The sequence below is a fragment of the Sitophilus oryzae genome, unplaced genomic scaffold, assembly GCF_002938485.1.
Source record: "Sitophilus oryzae breed Bouriz unplaced genomic scaffold, Soryzae_2.0 scaffold_1583_pilon_pilon, whole genome shotgun sequence".
Taxonomy (NCBI): Eukaryota; Metazoa; Arthropoda; class Insecta; order Coleoptera; family Curculionidae; genus Sitophilus; species Sitophilus oryzae.
The window spans coordinates 21,653-42,758 of NW_022146262.1; the positions used below are offsets into that span (position 1 = coordinate 21,653).

Below are 21,106 nucleotides of genomic sequence, written 5' to 3' on the forward strand. Positions count from 1 at the left end.
ACATATATTTTGAATTTACATGCCTCTTTACATTTTTTTACGTTTTATTTAATAGAAGTATACAGAGTGTTTCAAAAAACATGTGCCATCTCTCGTGGGGAGATTCCTGACGTAAAAATATAATTTATTTTTCACATCAACCCTTGGTCCGATTTTGCTTTGTATCGTAGCTACAGGAGGTTTAAGTCTTTTTTTTTTCGATTTATTATAATTTTCTTTCGTGTGCTTATAGCGATTCGAATGAAATTTGGAGAGTAAAAGTTACTATGAGTGCTACATATTTTAATGCTAAAAAACTGTGGCGCAGATTGCGTATGGGTGATCACTGGAATATTTTTCTAAATGAAAACATGTGCGCCACTGATTTTTTTGCTCTTATTAGCAAAATTGTATAGGCTAGGTATTTAATGCCAATTAAAAGTTGTATCTTGATATATTGTATATTGTCTGTTCATTTCGATCTTCTAGATGAGATAAAAGCAATTTTATTAATCACAATAATTAATAAAATTTAAATAAAAATAAAATTAAAAAATTATTTATCTAATCTTATTTATTACTAAATTTTATTATTAAAATTTATAATATTGATCTACAGTGCTACCTACTACCTACAACAAATATCCCTAAAAAATAATGGTATTTAAGATAATTACAAAAGATCTATTTTTTTTAAGTTTTAATATCCTGTAACTTTAAAACTATGCATTTCCGCACACATGTTTATAGGAACTTTTTTTCATATTTTTTGATGAGGAATCAATGACTTCTTATTTAGCATTCTGGAAAGTTAATGACATTATTTTTTAAGGGTTGCTATTAGAATTGGATTAAGACAATTTAATTAAATTGCGTTTATGAAGAGACAACGTTGAATCAGCATTTAACGGTCTGCCCAATTTTAAAAGAAGTCAATGGCACACATTTTTTTTTAGAAAAATATTCCAGTGACAACCCATATATCCACGTCCTTGGTGAATATGTCGACACTTTTTTAGCATTATATATGCAGCACTAATAGTAACTTTTGTCCTCAAAATTTCATTTGAATCACGAACAAAATTATAACAAATCGAAAAAAAAGATTAACATTTTAACCCGGACCTATAATAATATGAGATTTTTTTTTTTCTCTGGCATCGATCACCAGGATCAAGCCATATATAACTCGTATGTTAATTAATAATGCAATTACACGGATCTATCTCAATATTCTCAAAGGGTTCACTCTCACAAAGACAATTCAAAATTTAAAAATCCACATTGACCTAAACATTTCAAGTTGAGTGACAAAGGATCAAAAAACTAAACACAAAAAAAGTAGAGATACAAAAAACAAACAACAAGAAAATAGATAGTTATTTACATCACAGTATCACAGTTAGATTAGAGTATCACAGTTGGTTGTATATATTAATGTCTTTCATAAAGTTCAAAATATTTTTAATTTTTTCTCGAATTTCACCACGTATATTGAATCTATTTCTTTCTATCGTATATTTTTTTTCTTTGTTAGGCAAATTTGTATTACTATAAACGTAACTTCTGACAAGCAGCGTCCGTTTAGGTTTAACGCAGAAGTGTTTACAAAAAATAATTATTTTATTTTGTAGATTTTCTTGCAGTGCAGTGGCGAAATACCCATAAAGGATTTTTTTGGAAAGATGAATCCGCCACATAGGTATTGATAACAACCGGGATATTTTAAACGTAATATTTTATTCAAAATACGGAACACACAAAACTATAACACTTATCTTCATCAAACGAACGGCTTCAAAGAATATACCTAGCTAGAAAAAGAATGGACTCATACGCCATACTGAAAAATGGTCCTACAGAAGTGGCGCTATCTATTGAGTAGGGCTTGTTTTAAATGGATCGAAGCGCGGGCTTTTTAAATGAGCGTATTTATTGAATTTCACTCTAAAATAATTAAATTTGATTATTACATCTTATTTTTTACACAAATTGAACAATACTAATAACAATTATCGTTGTGATGTGTAAAAAATAAGATTTAACAGTATAATTTATACAATTATTAAATCAAATTAAAGCCAAACATGTGAAATATAATTTATTATTTAAAGTTTTTATTTATAAGTGAAATATTTAAACATCGTTTATTATAATAAAACAAGACCAACGTAATACGCGCAAAGTTTTGTAAATGGAGTAAATATAAGTAGGTACTTAAATGATGGCAAAAATAAAAGACTTACATTATATTTTTAGGGCCACAAACAAAAGGAATTGTCTAATTAAAACACATATAACAAATTATAGTTTAAAAAACATTTTGATAATCATTTATTTGATATATTATGATTGGCGCTATGACAACGACAATATTTTTTGAAAATTTGACAATAATATGACAATGGCCGTTGGAAACTATGGAAACTACAAACAAATTCTGATTTAATGCCATCTGGCAATAACTAGTAGCAACTTCTTAACCTAAAAATGAATTGCACTACCACCTAGTGGCTAGGGCTGGAACTATTTTATTTGAGATTTCCGTGGAAACGGTGGAACCGCTTTTGCTATTTCACTTTCCCGCCCCTGAACGGCTTGTCCATCCGAGCACGGAGAATGCCTTCTGTCATCTTGACTGCCCAATTCACAAGAATGAATCTCCAACAATCAACCTTATTGTCCACCTGAAATTAGTTGATACCTCCGTGACCGGCAGCGGCCCGCACCATTTATTTCTAACAGTATAGACATTTTTTAAAATCATGTTTAGTAATATAAGGGAAATCAATGGTATCCCCTCTAGCAGCTTCATCTGCCATTGTGTTGCCAAGTATATTAGTGTGGCTTGGGACCCATACAAACGTGAGTTTGTTTCCCTTTTCGCTGCACTCTTGAATAAGCGTCTGGATTTTTTGTTTTAGAGGATCATGGACAAATATGTCATTAATTTTAGAAACGATCTCTAAAGAGTCAGAAACAATTAAATCTTATATATAGGAAAGGAATATCCCCACGAGAGATGGCACATGTTTTTGGAACACCCTGTATCTATGGAATACGTTCCATACCTATAAATGTGAAATTTAGAAATATAAGCCCTAACATTAAACATTATAGTTTTAATGTATCTATAAAATGATACATTATGTACGGGTGTTATCTTACGCTATTATTCGTTTGATGCCCTCTAACGGACAGACGAGGCACTTTTTTGTATAGAGGTAAATTGTATCCAATAAACTAATTCTGATTCCAAAAATACGTAGTAGTTCTATGTCCCCCTGTACATTATAATTGATCTATTTTATTTATTACTGAATATTGCCTAAATAAAAATCGGATTATATAAACCAATCAATCCACTTAGCACAAATTCTAAAATTACTTTCAGGAGATCGTTTTTTGCTCATTAAGAATTCTTTTCCAAATGTACATTTTTTCGCAGCTATTTTAAATAGCATTCGTGCCATTCTTAACCCCAAATTGTTAAAAGTGATCAAATATCTTCCACAATTGAGACATAAAAGATATTTTTAAACTGAAGATTTTTTATTGGCGTCTTCTAAAAAAACAAAATTATAACTACTATAATATAGTACCATTTTTCTGTTGATAAACACTGGTATGCTAGAATTCTGTATATAATATGTATGTCTAGAACTAATTATTTTTAAATTCGAGAAAAAATAATTTTTCGAAAATAGATTTGTATCTGGAAACATTCTATCCTTTTTTAATATTTCTGTAATTACTAATTAGTGTTAATTTTTGACAAGTTTTATGTTAAGTTTTAGTACATGACATCTAGAGATTGCATCGCCAAAATTGTCCGATTTTATCTGAAGAATATAATCTAATTATCGATTGTCATTCCCTGGCTGATTTTGACGTCGTTTTTTTTTCGATCATACGGTACTTGTGATACGTGACATCAGTGTTTTACAAGTACACGTGTTATTTTTGTTTCGCAATTATCAATTTTCTCATGGAATATTGAGGATCCAGCATTACTATTATGAAATGTTAAAATAAAGATAGAAAATAGAGAAAAGATAAGGATTCACATCCCGACAAGAAGAGATGAAATGCTACCTAGTAATGAATACTCAAGAGATAGCAGTCTGAACAGTTGCTTCCGTGACTTCAGGAGGCACAGGTATATGCATCTCAGAGGAACTAGACATCCGACAATCTCTAAGGCTATCGGATGGCTGCAATGTCCTACAGCCATCAACAAGCAGAGGTTTACGCTATAAATTAAGCGACCAGTTGTATAGGCTTGGTGCATTTCAGTTGATTTCAACAAATTCCGACCGCAGCGCACTCTACGGCAGAAATCAGAAATGATCAACATCTAGTTCACGCCGGCGCCGTCATGTAGATCGCATTAAAATAATATTGAAATCGGGTTTTTTTCATAATATTTAAGTATTTTAGTTTTTTGCTAGTGCAGTTATTGAGACTATAAAAGACTCCACGTACGAGGTTTGTGTGATGTAACGCTGTTATAATAATAATAGCTCCCGTATATAGCGTTTAACGCATTAGGAGTAGCAAGGTACAGCTTGCTATACTAGAGCCGTCCGGTATACAAGGAAGGTAGTGTGGCTAGCACTACGCTTCAACCGTCTATTATTACCTCAGGATTGTGAATCCCAAGTACTCATTTAAGGCTGAGTCGACCTAGGTACCCAAATTATTTCTATTTTAATAAAAATAGTCGGCTGATGAAATGCCGGGTGTGGGAATCAAACCCACACCTTGAGATTGGTAGACGAGAACCTGTACCTCTACGCCACCGGGCACCATTGTAACGCTTGTTTCGGGTATTAAAAAATAAGTGAAAAAGAATTCGAACTAGGCGTCTTGTTGTGTTAGGTTAGGTTTGGTTTGGTTTGGTGACAATTTCGAATGTTAATAAAATTGCCCAAAAAAATGTTAACGTGTAATGGAGGGAATTAGGGCATCGTTGGGTGCAATAACATTCAATAACTCAACTTTCCCGAATATTCAACTCTCCCGAAACAATATTTTCTAGCGTCATAATTTCTTATACTTTTTTAATCAACTAGTGATTAAATGTTTTATGAACATCTTCTAAAATTATAACTATGTACCTTTAAAAATTTCGTTATAGCTGAAATAGATCCAATTATGCCCCACTAGTAAAACCGGTGATAAAACTATGCTCGCTACCGTAGTTGAACTCATCTAATTTTTTTAACTGGAATAATAAATTATAATGCAAGTTAGACCTTCTGAAGATATCAAAATATTATCTTTTTATTTTTTTGTTTACAATTTCCACAAATTATACTTTCTAATACTTTTAGAATAATTATATACTAATTTTTTCGTTTACTCGCCATTTAAACCCGTGTATTTGTAGTTATTGGACGGAGAATACACCAAGCCTATACTCTAAAAAGCATCACTATGTAATTATTGAGATCTAAAACTGTGATGGACTGCCGAGAAGCACTGTCCTGGCTGCGTCGAGGGGTGCGACTCTCTGCTGGCCACAGCAATGTAGTGGGCAGCCAGGAAGCGGACAGACTCGCCAAAGAGGGGGTCAAGGGGGAATGCGTGGCATATACCACCACCTGTGACAATCAACACACTGAAGGAAGTTATAGGAACTACCATCAAGGCCTAGCAGCAAAAAAGACGTGGCAATACCGTGAGGACTGCGCTACAGCTCGAAGACTGTGGCCAGTGTTAGATAGCAAAAAGACAAAACTACTAGAGCACAAAAAGAACATACGGTAATAGTAGGTGTCATCCCTAGTAGGTCATTGTGTCACTGGTAGGTGCTTGTGGGAATAAACCTCCTGTAGATAGAATTACACAAGTAAAAAGTAAATATATTAACTATTTACCTGTCAAGCAACCTGTTTACCTGTAACAAATTCGGTAGCATTCTGTCATCCGTTCTGGCACTTCCGTCATTTCATATTTCGACATAAGTATCCCTAAAAAAATTACTCGTGACATAATCTTTAATGCAACCCTTGCGAGCCATGTCCAACAAAGATTATCTCATCGCTCTCGTCAAAGAGCAATATCGCAGAGGGTGGATCGGCCGCGCGGGAAGGGAGATGGCCCATCTCCGCCGCCATCTTACTCTCCCAGTTCGAGGAATAGTTCCGTGGGCGATTTCGATGAAAACGACAGCTATTGTAAAACTCAATCGGTTCACAGGACGTTTCAAGGAACATGTGCCATACTTCGTGGGGAGATTCCTCAGGTAAAAAAAAAAGAATTATTTTTTATATCCACATAGGTCCGATTCTGCTTCGTTTCGTAGCATTTTGTCGATTTCGGTTTCCTTGATGAAAGAATCGCAATTTTATGAATTTGTCTTAATCCAAGTCTAATAGCAGCCTTTAATTTTTTTAATATCATTAACTGGGCTAATGCATAGTTTTAACCCTTAAGTACTCGCGTAAATCAAAAAACTAACTTCACATTCTCTTAGCCACTTTATTAGGGTTATCCGATAGTATTTTTAGCCGACCATACCAACAGGTATGGTAGGTTATTAAGATCGGCAAAAAAAGTTTTCAATTAAAGATTAGGAATAATATTTGCAACAAAATTTGTAATAACATCAAAATCAGTCAGTGTCGCAGTTTTTGAGATATTCCGTGTTTCCGTAGTCCGTTTTTGAGAAAATCCGTGTGGAGAACTCCAAACTCCCATCGGACGCGACCCCAGGTTCCGGATAGGGGAAATAACCGCGAACCAAAATTGGAAAAATTCCTTTACTTTGAAACTAAAAGAACTGCCTACCAACTTTTTATTAACATATTTTAGTATGGGCGGCTATACGTGCCTCCTGGCGCCAATTATTAGATTTTCAAATTAGCTGATAGTTTGTGAGATACAGAGATCAACTTAATTTTTTAAATACGGACCTGCATTTTTTATTGGCGGTTTTGAAAGAACTCGATCTCCTGAGTACAATGATATGCCACATTTAATATTTTTTTGTTGTTTCTGATGTTTGAGCACAATTTATTTCAACTAATTTCAAGTCCGGCTCTGTTGAATAGACTAAATATTTTAAAAAATATATATTTAATCTATTCATGTTACAATATATTGATAAGCTTTCAAACTTAATAATGACGTGGCGTAAAACATTAAATACGGAAAATCAAATGCGATAAAACAATAAAAAATAATATAAATGTAATATAATATAAACAATCAAATAATTTAATAATGGATTGGAATTGGTAGAGCAGTATAACGTCCAACGAGATTCCTGGAGCCAAGGGGGGGGGGCATTACTTGACATCATTTGTAAAAGTAAAATCAAACATTGTAACATTTACTATAAAAAAGTACAAAATGCATTCGGAAGTATACGAAGGAGATATGTTCAAAGAGCTATAAATCAAATTGAACGAAAAATAAATTTGTGCAATAGGGAGGGTGGTAACACTTTCGAACATGTAGAGCATTAGCAACTAGTTTGTAGAAGTTGATTTATTTATAATAATTACGATTAATAGTATGCATATTATTAGATCGTACACAGATTTCCAAATTCACAAGAAAAAAAATAAAAATAACATCTTTAAATTGCTGACCTGAATATTATTTATTTGAATCTTTTAATCGGCTCGATTTTCCTTATTCAATGTTAATTAGCGCTGATCAATATTGTTGGAATGAATATAATCAGATTAAAAAATTTAAAAAAAAACAGAGTCTGACTTGAAATTATTTTAAATAGTAATTATATAGTTTTGTTGTTATTAAGGTACCCAAAACAAAAAAAAAAGTATAAAGTGTGGCATATCATTGTACTCAGGACACCAAGTTCTTTCAAAACCTGAAATAAAAAATGCAGGTCGGTATTTAAAAATATTAAGTTGTCCTCTGTATCTCACAAATTATCAAGTTATTTGAAAATCTAAAAATACTATCAATTAGACCTAATAAAGTAATTATTTTATTATTTTCTAAGAAGCAACAGCAGACAGGAAAAAATAAAATTTATTTTCAAAAAAATCTGTTTTTTCTAAAAAACTCAGCAATTCTTGAAATTTTTAAAACTTTTTTAATGGCATGTTGGTGAATATCCCAAAGCGCAACTTTGCCCTAAGTTAACCATATTCGTATCTATTAACCGTTGCCGAGATATTAATGCTCGTACCTCAAAAATGGAATCATAAAATTTCTATTCGTACCGGGTGGCCAACTAAGAATTGATGCCGGCTGTATCTCAGAAACTACGTATCGTATAACTTTAGAAAAAATATTGTAATAAGTAAATCGACCAACATAAATCACTGGAAATTATTTTTAAGTTCGAAAAATATTCGCTATGGGGCGCTTCTCTGATAGTCAATCAGAAAACAGGGTTTTTCTCAAAAATATGCAGGTGGACAGGTATTTTAAATATTACTATTGTAATCATCGAGAAATTTGTAACTTTTTTTATATAGAGTATTTTGCTCTATCTCATAAAATAGACTAGTGGGGGAAGGCTACAAATTTCCCATTGATTACATTAGCAATATTTAAAATACCTTCACCTGCGTATTTTTTAGGAAAATCCTGTTTTATGATTGGCCATCACATATACGCCCCCTAGCGGACACTTTTCAAACTTAAAAATAATTAATAATTAATAATTTTCAGCAATTTCTCTTGTGGATTTACTTATTAGATTTTTTCCCCAATGTTATACGATAAGTAGTTTCTAAGATAGAGCCGGTGTCCATTCTTAGTTGGCCACCCGGTACATGCTGGGAACTTATTTGCACAATACTAAATTTAAACTTAAATTAGGTAATTAGACATAAAAATGTATAAAAAATATTATCACCTCGATATATAGAAGAATTATTATAGATTGATTTATAGATTTTCATAAAAAAAAAAATATATGAATACTAGATAAATATTTGAATGATAAACGGGTTCATGTCAGTTTTTTTTGCTTCTATCACGAGAATTGGTGGCTATGGCGAAAAAAATGGTTTCATCTAGATGGCTGAAAACTGGTATATTTATGTAGAATTAAAGAAAGACAACTTTTTTAAGTAAAGTTTTTCTAAATTTAGCCACGAAACCCGTTTTTTAGCCATTTATTACTTTAAACGTCCAATTTGATAGATACCCGACGGCAACAGAGTAAATTTTTAATCTATATCAAAGCAGAAACTATCGCCCAAGTCAAATTTCATCAAGTCAATAAATAAAAAAAGTTCCATATGATGCAAACTTTATCTGGGACACTGTATGTATACAGATGAGTTAGATGGGAAGGATATTGAATTAACCAGGTACACAAATAAAAGTTTAGGAATATTGTGCGAAGACTAGGGGTTGCTGGACCAAACCTGCAATATGCGGAACGCATATTTCGGTAAAAAAAATTGTGGTGGACTTATAATTACTAGTGCAAAATCTTTTGCAGTAGTAATTTAAAGTCACCGAAATCTGTCAACAATACCTCATAGACGAAATGTATCAGACCACTTTTTTTGTCTCGTTGTGACATATTTGATTAAAACATAGAATATATTTCCATTATTATCTTACACGTTTAAACCCAGACCACGAGTTTAGGATTAATTACCAGGTCAGTATGTCGCGAAAAGTTTCTGTAGAATTAGCTTTGAAAGGTTGATTTACACGTACTGAAATTATAGCAATCAATTCTAAAAATCGTTCCCAGTTAATAATAATCCATTTCTGTAATAAATCAAGGATTTTTATTATATGTATTTCAAATGTTTCAAAATATAACTACTGAAACCATAATGACTGAAACAAACCTAAAAATCGACATAAAATAATAAAAGCTAAGTTTAAATTAAGTTCCTGGGGAAACACCCAGTCACAATTGCATTGATTGGAATATTTGAGTACAATCTTATCTCCAAAAATAGTAGTTATGCGAGTAAAAGAAGGACAAATAAAATTTTAAAACTAGAAAAAGTAAAAAATATCCCAAAAAATGTTACATGATTCAGTTTTTCTTTCAGTTCAAAGATTCATGTTTCAGTTTCACATATAGTTAGCTATATACCATAAAATATTAAAGGATAAAATTGTTAGTTTAAACTAAATTTTAAACTTTGGATTAATTTTAAATTTTACATTTACATACCTACCTATTACCCTTGTAGAATATAGAATGTAGAATATTTAGGAGGGGAGTTAGTCACCGCGACCTTAAAGATCTGTTATGTGTTCCCCTTTCTTGAGTAATAACGAGTTATAACTCATCATAGTCTCAAGGCTTTAACAAAAGCCAATATCTGAGACGGCTCCACAGAGGCCAGCTCTCCATCCTTGACATTAGCCGTACCAAAGTTCAAGGCACGAATGGTCGTCGTCTTAGCTCACTAACCTTGTATATATATATATATATATATATATATATATATATATATATATATAGTATATATATATATATATATATATATATATATATATATATATATAGCGCATTACCCTTGTATATAAGGCTATTATCATCAAATAATGCACATTTTAAATATTACCAAAATATAATACAAAAAGTATCTTCCATAATGAGAACGATATCTTTAAACATGTTTATCCATTAGACTTAATAACTTATACGTGTACATCTTCCTTTTTGCTTACATGGCGATACTAAAGAAAACTAACAAGAGGTGCAAATCCAAAATTGGAAGGAAATGTACCTAAAAATATCGCCTTGTAAATTTGGCTTTTAAATTAGAATTAAATGTTTTTTACTCGTCAAATTAAATAAAACTACTAAAGATTATTTTGACTGTCCAAGTTTAAAATGATTGTTCCTACATATTTTATTTATTTCCTATATAAAGCATGTCTATCTTATTTATTTTCAGATGCAGGAAATTCCTAAACCTAAACTAGAATTAGCTACAGAAAAAATAACAACTTGATGAAGAGAGCAGTTGTTACTCTTCCTCGTACTCCTCGTTTCTGAAAACTGACACTGTCTGGATCAAATGACGATACCACATCACAGAACAGGACTAGTCAAATTGACGATGTGAGTATATGTAAAAACAGACGTAGTTATAGACTCTGGTATAACTCTCTATCTACCATGTTCTACTCCATATACAGTATCGTATCGTTTTATTGTCTTTATTGAGGAGAAAACTCTATCTAGAATCTAGTACCATACGATGGAAAAAAAATAATAATTTTGGCAAGATCAAGCCCTAGACGTCATTACTACTACGGCCCGAACTCTTCTTTAATTTTTAATGGCGCTTACTGCCAGTTGTTCTTAATAATGTTGTAATTTATTTTTATATTGAGAAAAGTGATTTTTAAAATAGTGTAGTTTCAAATTCGAGAAAAAATATTTTTTTGGAAATAGATTTGTGTGTCTGGAAACGTTCTATCCTTTTTTAACCTTTCTATAATTAGTGAATTTTAAGTTTTATATCAATTTTTAGTAAATGACGTCTAGAGATTGACCTCGACAAAATTATCATGTATTGTCATTCCCCAGCCGTTTGAAGCTTTTTTTCAATCATATTTCATTATCATTTCTGTTTCAAATTTGGCATAAAATTTCCAAACTGTAAAAATATAAAAATAGCAACAAAAAGTAATTTTAACTTCCCGTGCCTTTGGAGCATATACAGGGTGTATAGAATAAATGCTAAATAAATGCTAAAAATTCTGGCCGTGATTGCTTTTTAGTAACAGAAAAATTCTGTATATGAAACAAACTTTTTCTTTTTACGTTTCCCTAAAAACTTATTTGCTTATACCGGGTGCGTCTCAAAAGAGGCTCACTTTATAACTTTATTTTTTTCACATAAAAACGAGATTTGGATGTTAGTATATGACGTAAAATAGAATTGATTGACGTATTCAATTGTTTCTGGTCACTTCCTGTTTCACCGGAAATTACTACAACTTTTGATTTTTAAATGGCACCCTCGGTATTTTTTTACTTTGTTCATTTAATGACATTGGGAATAGAATGACATATCATATGTCAACTTTTGACATTTTCGCTTTAAAACAAATCGTATTTTAAATTTCAATCTAGAGTTCCATGGCTATGTTAAAAACACTAATTTTTAATCAAGAAGCCTTGGAAAAATAGATTTCAGTGTCTAATGTTTTTCGTGTATTGTCCTGGTCGGTTTAAAGATGCTCAAATCGTATTTTTAATCATATCTTAATTTTTTCAAATGGAACGAGAGTGGCTCATTAGCTTATTTGGAAAAAGCATTTTTTTACGAATAATTTGGTACCACACACTTGCCATTTCGAGTCGAATTGTCGTTATGAACTGCATTTTACAATTTTAAATAAACCGTATGAGAAAATGTCAAAAGTTGACATATGATATGTCATTCTATTCAGGGTGTCATTTTCTATCGAATAAAGTAAACAAAAAATGAGGGTGCTATTTAAAATTCAAAAGTTGTAGTCATTTCCGGTGAAACAGGAAGTGACCAAAAACAATTGAATACGTCAATCAATTTCAATTTATGTCATATACTAACATACTAAATCTCGTTTTTTATCTGAAAAATAAAAAGTTATAGGGGTTTTGAGACGCACCCGGTATAATGTGAACCAAGATCAGTTTTTAAAATAGTTCAAAAAAGTAAGGAAAAAAGTTCAAAATAAGTATTTCAAAAACGGTTCAAGTTAAAAAATTGAAATCTGATGTATGGATCAAGTAAGTTATTTATTATTGATGTTATTTATCAAGTCGTGTTTTTGTGTGGAATAATACTTACAGCTATAAATATTTTGTTATCATATAGAGTGTTCAAACAGCTAGTCCTTTTTCAATGTTTCACTATAAATTTTACTCCTGTCTAATTTTGAAATAAAAATGTTTCTAGTTAAAAGTCAATTTAGGAACTTTTTTGCCTCTACAAATTTTTCTGCATAAACCAGTTTACAAGAAAAAAAGACAAGTTATATTGTGATTTTGGTTCACCCTGTATAAATAACATTTTAGAGAAACGTCAAATTAAAAATTTTTATATGAAAATCGCCTAATATTTTTTAAACGTCATCCCGATTTTTTTTTCGCTCACCCTGTGTATGTTTTATATAATAACTCCATTAAATTATTTATTCATAAATTATCATTAAAGAAATAAAATCTGAATGAAATTTAAGTTTTAAATTATTGATGGTGGCGCCTCCCATACGACGCGACGCAGAGGCTTAGGCAGAGGAACGATAGTTTATATCGAAATGAACTTTAGGGAGTATATGTAGGTTAAATGAAATCATTTTATAAAAAATATATACTAGAAGTTCTACAGCGTGTTCCCAAAATAAGTTACACATCAAAGTTGTTTTTTTTTCTAATGGAACGCTTCGTCATTTCTCGGAACACTCGGAATTTTACGTCCGTAGATATTTATTATTTGATAAAATCTAGGTAGCTGCAATATACTCTTGTTAATTTAACAAAAATAAAAGGATATTGATTGTAATATTCAACGGTAATAAAATATACACGTTTAAAATATATTTTTACTTTATTACAGAATTAAAACTAAATATACACGTATTGTGTGACAAAATTACCTAGATGACATAAAATCAAAAGATTTTTAGTGTTCAGAGGATATGTGGGATTCTACTTCGAAAAGCAGCCACAATCATTTCCCTCATATTGTCGACAATAGTTGGTCGAGTGGTGTAAACACTGTCTTTAACATATCCCACCAAGATCGTTCTCCTTTGACCCTCCGTGTCATATATTATGAGATGCGCCATTTTTAAAAAATGAATAAAATCAGATGTTTTTAACTGTGGACATAAACAAGACATTGATAAACTTTTTGTTCCTTCAGTATTGACGATTAAAATATTCAAATACTAGTTTTCCTTAAAGGACATATTACGACAACACCAAAAATCATACCCTATGAGGAAAAAAGAACCGCCATGGTTGGAATCTGTATCCATGTCTCCAGAACTAATTTATCGATACCAAGTATCCGTCAAAGATCTAGAAGATATACTTAAAAAATCGATTTAAATGTCCTAAAAATGTCAATCAGGTTAGTATTATATAAAATATTTAAGCTTATTTCATCGTTTCTTAACATTTCTAAATAAAATTAGGGGTTCAATTGAATTTATTTTTTTAGCCAATGATGGTCAACGATCAACTGCATCAACTTTATATAGAAATGGAATTGGAAGGTTTATCTAAAGCACTAACACTAGAGGAAGGGTTTATGTCGAGCAGCAGTAGTGGCGATGACACATCTGCGAATGGCGCTGAAGTAAGTACTTAACCTTACATTAATGAAAAATTATAATAATAATATAAAGATAATATATACAGGGTGCTACAAATTCGAGGTACGAGCATTGGTATCTCGGTAACCGTAATAGATACGAACATGGTTAAATTGGGGCGAAGTTCCGCTTTGGAATGTTCACAAAGATGACGGAATGTTCACAAAGTTTTAAAAATATCAAGGATTGCTGAGTTTTTTGGAAAAAACGGATTTTTTTGAAAATCAATTTTATTTTCTCCTGTCGTTACTTTTAAAAATCAAAAACTAATTGCACTTTCTCCACTAGCCACTTTATTAGGGCTATCTGATAGTATTTTTAAATTTCCAAATTAACTGACTGATAATTTATGAGATACAGAGGCCAACTTTAATTTTTTAAATATGGACCTGCACTTTTTATTTCAGGTTTTGAAAGAACTCGATCTCCTGAGTACAACGATATGCCACACTTAATTTTTTTTTGTTTTGGACATTTAAAACACACAATTTATTTAAACTAATTTCAAGTCCGCCCCTGTTTTTTTTAATATTTAATCTATTCATCGTTACAATATTAATAAGCTTTCAAACTTAACAATGACGTGGCGTAAAACATTGAATACAGAAAATCAAATGCAATAATAAAAATAATATAAAAAATAATTTCCCCGGAAGATGGATTGGCAATGGTAGGGCAGTATAATGCCCAGCGAGGGTTCCTTTAGACCTGTCGCCAAGGGGCGAGGAGGACATTACTTGACATCATTTTTAAAAGTGAAATCAATACATCTCACTATTTACAATAAAGAGTACAAAAATACATTCTTGGAAGTATAAGAAGAAAGTTCAAAGAGCTATAAATAAAAATTGAACGAAAAATAAATTTGTGCAAAAGGGTAATCCTTTCGAACATGTAGAGCATTAGAAACTACTACTATTAAAAATAACTACGATTAATATTATGCATATTATTAGATCACACACTGAGATATCAAATTCACAGTAAAAGTTTAAAAATAATATCTTATTGAAATTGCTGACCTGGATATTATTTATTTGAATCTTCCAATTGGCTCAATTTTCCTTATTCAATGTTAATTAGCGCTGATCAATATTGTTGCGATGAATATAATTAGATTAAATAATTTAAAAAACCAAAGTCGGGCTTGAAATTATTTTAAATAATTATTGAATAGTTTTGTTGTTGTTCAGGTACCCAAAACAAAAAAAAAGTATAAAGTGTGGCATATCATTGTACCTCAGTAGACCGAGTTCTTTCAAAATCTGAAATAAAAAAATGCAGGTCCGTATTTAAAAAATATTAAGTTGGCCTCTGTATCACATAAATTATCAGCTAAATTGAAAATCTAAAAATACTAGCAGATAGCCATAATAAAGTGGCTATGAGAAAGTGCAATTAGTTTTTTGATTTTCTAAAAAATAATGACAGGAAAAAATAAAATTGATTTTCATAAAAATCCGTTTTTTCCAAAAAAACTCATCCTTGAAATTTTTAAAACTTTTTTGATGGCATCTTGGTGAACATCACAAAGCTCAACTTTGCCCCAATTTAACCATGTTCGTATCTATTATACGGTTACTGAGATACCAATGCTCGTACCTCGAATTTGTAGCACCCTGTATAGATATTCATACTTAAATCGTCCATTTAAGACCGATTCTCACCTAAACATCGGCAAGTTATTAGCACAGTTAGCCTAGTGATGTAAAATTATCGGTAATTTATAAAAAAAACAGCTTTTTAAATATTATTTCTTTTTCAAAACTGTAAAAACATTACACAAAAAGGCAAGAACGTTTTTTTAAACTAGTCAGAGTGGTAGAGATCTACCAGCCCTGAAAATATTTGTTTATTTAAGACTCGCCCTGTATATTATTACATTTTAGGATATTATTATCAAATCAAATCAAATCAAATCTTTTTATTAGGCCCCAATATAAAAAATATATAAAATACAAACCATACTTTGGCTGACTAATAGCCTAATAACCTAATAAGGAGTGCACCGCGATTATAAAACCGATTCACTGATTGCCAAAGGCATCAGTGTGGCACACTCCCTGTAAAAAATAACTAAACAGAATTTCATTTTCAATACAATAATATACCAACAACAAACAAACCCGTAAGAAAAAACAGAGGACCACCGGCAAAGCAAAAAGAAACCCCGAACGCACAGAACAAAGCGTCTGCAAGACAATTTAGCAAGTTAAAAAGTATATAAATACAATTTCAACACATACACAAATATTTTCCAAAATTGTAAAGCTGAGCAGTGAGCCAGTCAAAACCGTATCAAATTAAAGGCCCGTTCACCACAGTTTGCCAAAATAACAAAAGATAAAAGAAAAATTTAGAAATACGTTCTCTATTATATTCGATTGTAAAACCAGCAAATTATTCTTAACATATTTATTAAAATAATGTGATTTATAGCATTTAACACTGATTGGAAGAGAATTCCATAATTGCGGCGCAAGAAAAGAAAACGATTTCTGAAAGCCATCCGTTCTATGTTGAGGTATTCTGAAACGATGTAAGTTTCTTGTTACATGAGTGTGGTCAAAAGGTATAAACAATGATTTTAAATAAGGCGGTTGGCCAGTTTGTAAGATACGGTAGATAAATGGTAACATATGAAGTTTTCGCCTATTTACGATAGACAGAATATTAAATTGATTTAAATATGGCGTAACATGTGTACGAAATGAGATATACGAAAATCTCATGCAGGAATTTTGAAGTTTTTGAATGGATCTGGCAACCATTTGAGTCAATGAAGAGCCGTATACCAGATCTCCGTAATCAAACAAGGACAAAATTAGCGAATTGCACAGATAATATTTTGTATTCTGAGGAAGATGTTTCTTAAAATAAACCAAACCTTTTAGTCGCATATATGCAATTTTCAATTTATTTTTTACATGTATATCAAATTTTAAATTAGAGTCAAAATATATGCCGAGATTTCTAGCGTCCTTAACTATTATGTAGCATTATACTTTGTCTAATGTTATATAACTAAAATTTAAGTGTACAGATCATTATTTATTAATATATAATTTTTACAAACCTATGAAAATATGTAATTAATAAAAGATTTTTTTCTAGGGAACAAAAAAAAGACGTTCTTATAGTTCACTGATGATGATATATGAAGAAAATGCACCGTTACCACCTCCAGAAGCCAATTGTTGAGTACTCAAAACATAGCACAGCTTTACATCGTTTTATAAAATCGACATAAAATTTTATTTATAACAATTGTATTTTTATACGAGTATATTATATAAAAGTTCTTATCTTTTCTACTTATTTTGGTGGTTTTATGTGTATATTTTTATACAACTAATCTGTAAATTTGATACATTTTTATATATTAGAAATCAATGTTCTCATAAAATTTTATTGTGGTATTTTTACTATGCCTATTTATTTTATTTTAGATGGCAACTAGAATTAACTAATCAACTAGAATTAAGCTAATTTTTAAATGTTTATATAGAAATATACTTATTTCTTAAGAGTTTTATCTTTATTTTTCAACCTCCAAATTTGTTTCTGATATGTTTGCAACCATAAAACCCGGATCCCATTAGCCAACACGCTACGCCACGTGATGCCATGCTACCCCATGTCATGAAGATCTGTGCATATGTTTTTCCATTTAATTACATGTATTGCGTACACACTAGGCAACACGCGACGCCATCCGACGGGTATAACCCGCTATGACACGTGTGATAGTTGATTCGTCGGTCCCAGAACTCACCGACGTGTGTCACGGCGTGTTGTTCCCCTCGCTTGCCTCTAGTCCCCTGGACTAGAGAGGCAGTCCCGCAGCTATCTACTTTTGTAGTTGAAGTAGAGATGCCCCAAAAATAAAATAAATCGATATTTTGAATCGATTCAACATCGGATATAACAAGATAGATCCAGAAAAAATCGGCAACAAAAGATTGATCCCCAAAAGATTGATTTAATAATATCGATATTCGATTCTGAATATATTGGTGTACTGGTATTATGATTATAATCTAATATCGGTATGGGTATCGATACTTCTAGTATTTTCGTAACCCTACTGATAACTTTTTTAACTCCAATAAAAATTTCAGGCGTGTTAACACGTGTTATCTAATGTGTATACCCATTCCCACGTCGCAACATGTGGGATAGCGTGGCATCACGTCAGGTGTTGGCTAATGGGGTCCCGGCTTTAACCTCTTATTTTAATACATACAAGGTGTTTCAAAAAACATGTGCCATCTCTTATGGGGTTGATTCCTCACGTAAAAATAAGATTTATTTTTCATATCAACATAGGTCCGATTCTGCTTTGTTTCGTATCTACAGGGCGTTAAAGTCTTAATATTTTTTCGATTTATTATAATTTTCTTGCGAGTACTTTTAGCGTTTCTAATGAAATTTTGAGGTTAAAAGTAAAGGCGACATATTTTAAAGCTAAAAAAGTGTAGACATATTCACCAGGGACGTGCATATGGGTTATCACTGGAATATTTTTGTAAAAATAGCATGTACGCCACTGACTTTTTTTCACTTGTTAGCGAGATAATGTAAGCAGTTTAATGCCGATTTTGTTTTTTTGTTTTGAAGTTGTGTCTTGATATTCTGCCGATTTCGGCCTCCTAGATGAGATAAACGCAATTTTATTAATTTGCCTTGATCCAAGTCAATAGCAACCTTTAAAAAATTTAATATCATTAACTCGCGAAAGTTTTAAATAAGTACTAATTGATTCCTCACCAAAAAAATGAAAACAGTTCCCATAAACATGGGTATGGAAATGCATAGTTGTAGAGTTACAGGATGTTAAAAATTTTTAAAATTAGTTTTTTTGTAATTATCTTAAATACATTTATTTTTGTATTTGAAATTGCTGTAGGTTGCAGTAATAGTAATAATAACTAGTATTAGGAATATTTAATGATAAATTAGGTAAAATCTAATTTTATTAATTGTGATTAATAAAATTGCGTTTATCTCATCAAGGAGGCCGAATTCGACAAAATATCAAGAGATAACTTTTAAATGGCAATAAACGGCCTACACAATTTTGATATCAAAAGAAAAAAAGTCAGTGGCGCACATGTTTTTGTTTGAAAAAGATTCCAGTGATGACCCATATGCACGTCCCTGATGTATTTATCGACACTTTTTTAGCATTAAAATATGTAGCATTTATAGTAACTTTTACCCTCAAAAGTTCATTCGAATCACTAATAGTACTTTAAGAAGAAAATTATAATAAATCGAAAGATTATTAAGATTTAACACTCTGTAGCTACGAAACAAAGCAGAATCGGACCTATGTTGATATAAAAAATAAATCTTATTTTTACATGAAGAATATCGCCACGAGAGATGGCACATGTTTTATGAAACACCCTGTAAAGTCGGATTCACGAAAGATTATTGCAACACACTCGATATTAACTGACTCGATTAATCTGAATTATTGAATAAAAAAAGTAAGTATTTCAAGTTAAACGTTTCCATTTTGCTGCTAATGCTAGTCAGGACGGGGCCTACTTGGGCGAGTGTCTAAATCGACTCTTATTCGTGAGATATCCGATCTCATCCGACCTCGAACCGGCCTGAATGAGCAGTGTGTGTCAATAGACTTGGTGCATTTCAGTTGATTTCAAAAAATTCTGACCGCAGCGCTGTATACGGCAGAAATCAGAAATTTTCGCTATGTGTTTCACGCCGTCCCGGTTACAGTTCATGTTGATCGCATTAAAATAATATTGAAATCGTGGCTTTGTCACAATATTTAAGTATTTCAGTTTTTTGCTAGTACAATTATTGAGACTATAAAACACTTAGGTAGGAGGTTTGTTGGTTTGTGTGATATAACACTGTTTCAGGTAGTAAAAAATAAGTGAAAAAGAATTCGAACTAGGCGTCGGCGTCGTGTTGTGTTGTGACAATTTAAAATGTTAATAACATTGCCAAAAAAATGTTAACGTGTAAAGGAGAGCGTAAGTAGGGCGTTGTTCGAAGAAAAATTTATGATTAATTTAAAAAACAAAGTTCCCAAATTTATAATTTCAGTCAAATAATTATCTACTCACCATATTTTTTTTGTCAATAATGACATGTATTAACTGTTTCCATTCTAAATATCTTAATAACGGTTGCTCGTAGCGATTTTTACCAAGACATATTTTTTACGTAGAAATGTATATTTTTTCACTCGGTACACATGTAGGTGGCGCCCCTTACAAATAGGAGTCATATTGACATCAAAATCAAATTTTTCAATGTCAAAAAACTCAATGCAGACACCAATTTTCATCCAAATATTGATGTTACTTGAGAAATTATTTGGAAAAAATCGAAATAAAATTGAAACTTCTACACCCTGTATCTCTGAAACAAAGCATTTTAGGACATACATTTATAAGAACATTTTTACTTATTTTTACCTGCAGAATATGCTGCCGAAGTTTCCGGAATACAGTTCGGACCACCCTCTATAATGATTTACGTTTCGGTTTGAAATATGGCAAATATGAAGATATATGGCTTAGAATAAACCGAAACGCAATTCATTATGAAATAATCTTTTATTTTATACGATACCAGGGATTATTTTTTGACAAGATTTAATTTTTGCTTTGAGGCAATATTAAAAAAGAAACAAAATGCAATAAATTATTCTAAATTAAAAAGAATTATAATTCCGTTACTAAATTTGATTAATCTTTATTTGACCCCATATTTTACGTTTTTCAGCTAATATTTCTTAGTTCGTTATAATTTATTAATAATTAATTTCTTAGAAATAAGAAAATGAAACTACTTAAAA

At 31.3% G+C, this 21,106-nt stretch overlaps 1 protein-coding gene across 1 annotated transcript in view; it reads left to right on the forward strand.

Annotated features, from left to right (window-relative positions):
- Nucleotides 1-17,588, forward strand: part of LOC115879660 (period circadian protein-like) — a 36,867-nt gene extending 19,279 nt beyond the window's left edge. The window contains 5 exon segments of the mRNA XM_030896575.1: nucleotides 10,848-10,880; nucleotides 13,856-13,999; nucleotides 14,001-14,024; nucleotides 14,115-14,252; nucleotides 17,383-17,588. Of these exon segments, the coding sequence (XP_030752435.1) occupies nucleotides 10,848-10,880; nucleotides 13,856-13,999; nucleotides 14,001-14,024; nucleotides 14,115-14,252; nucleotides 17,383-17,469 (426 nt within the window). The 3' untranslated portion in view covers nucleotides 17,470-17,588.
- Nucleotides 17,589-21,106: the final 3,518 nt, after the last annotated feature.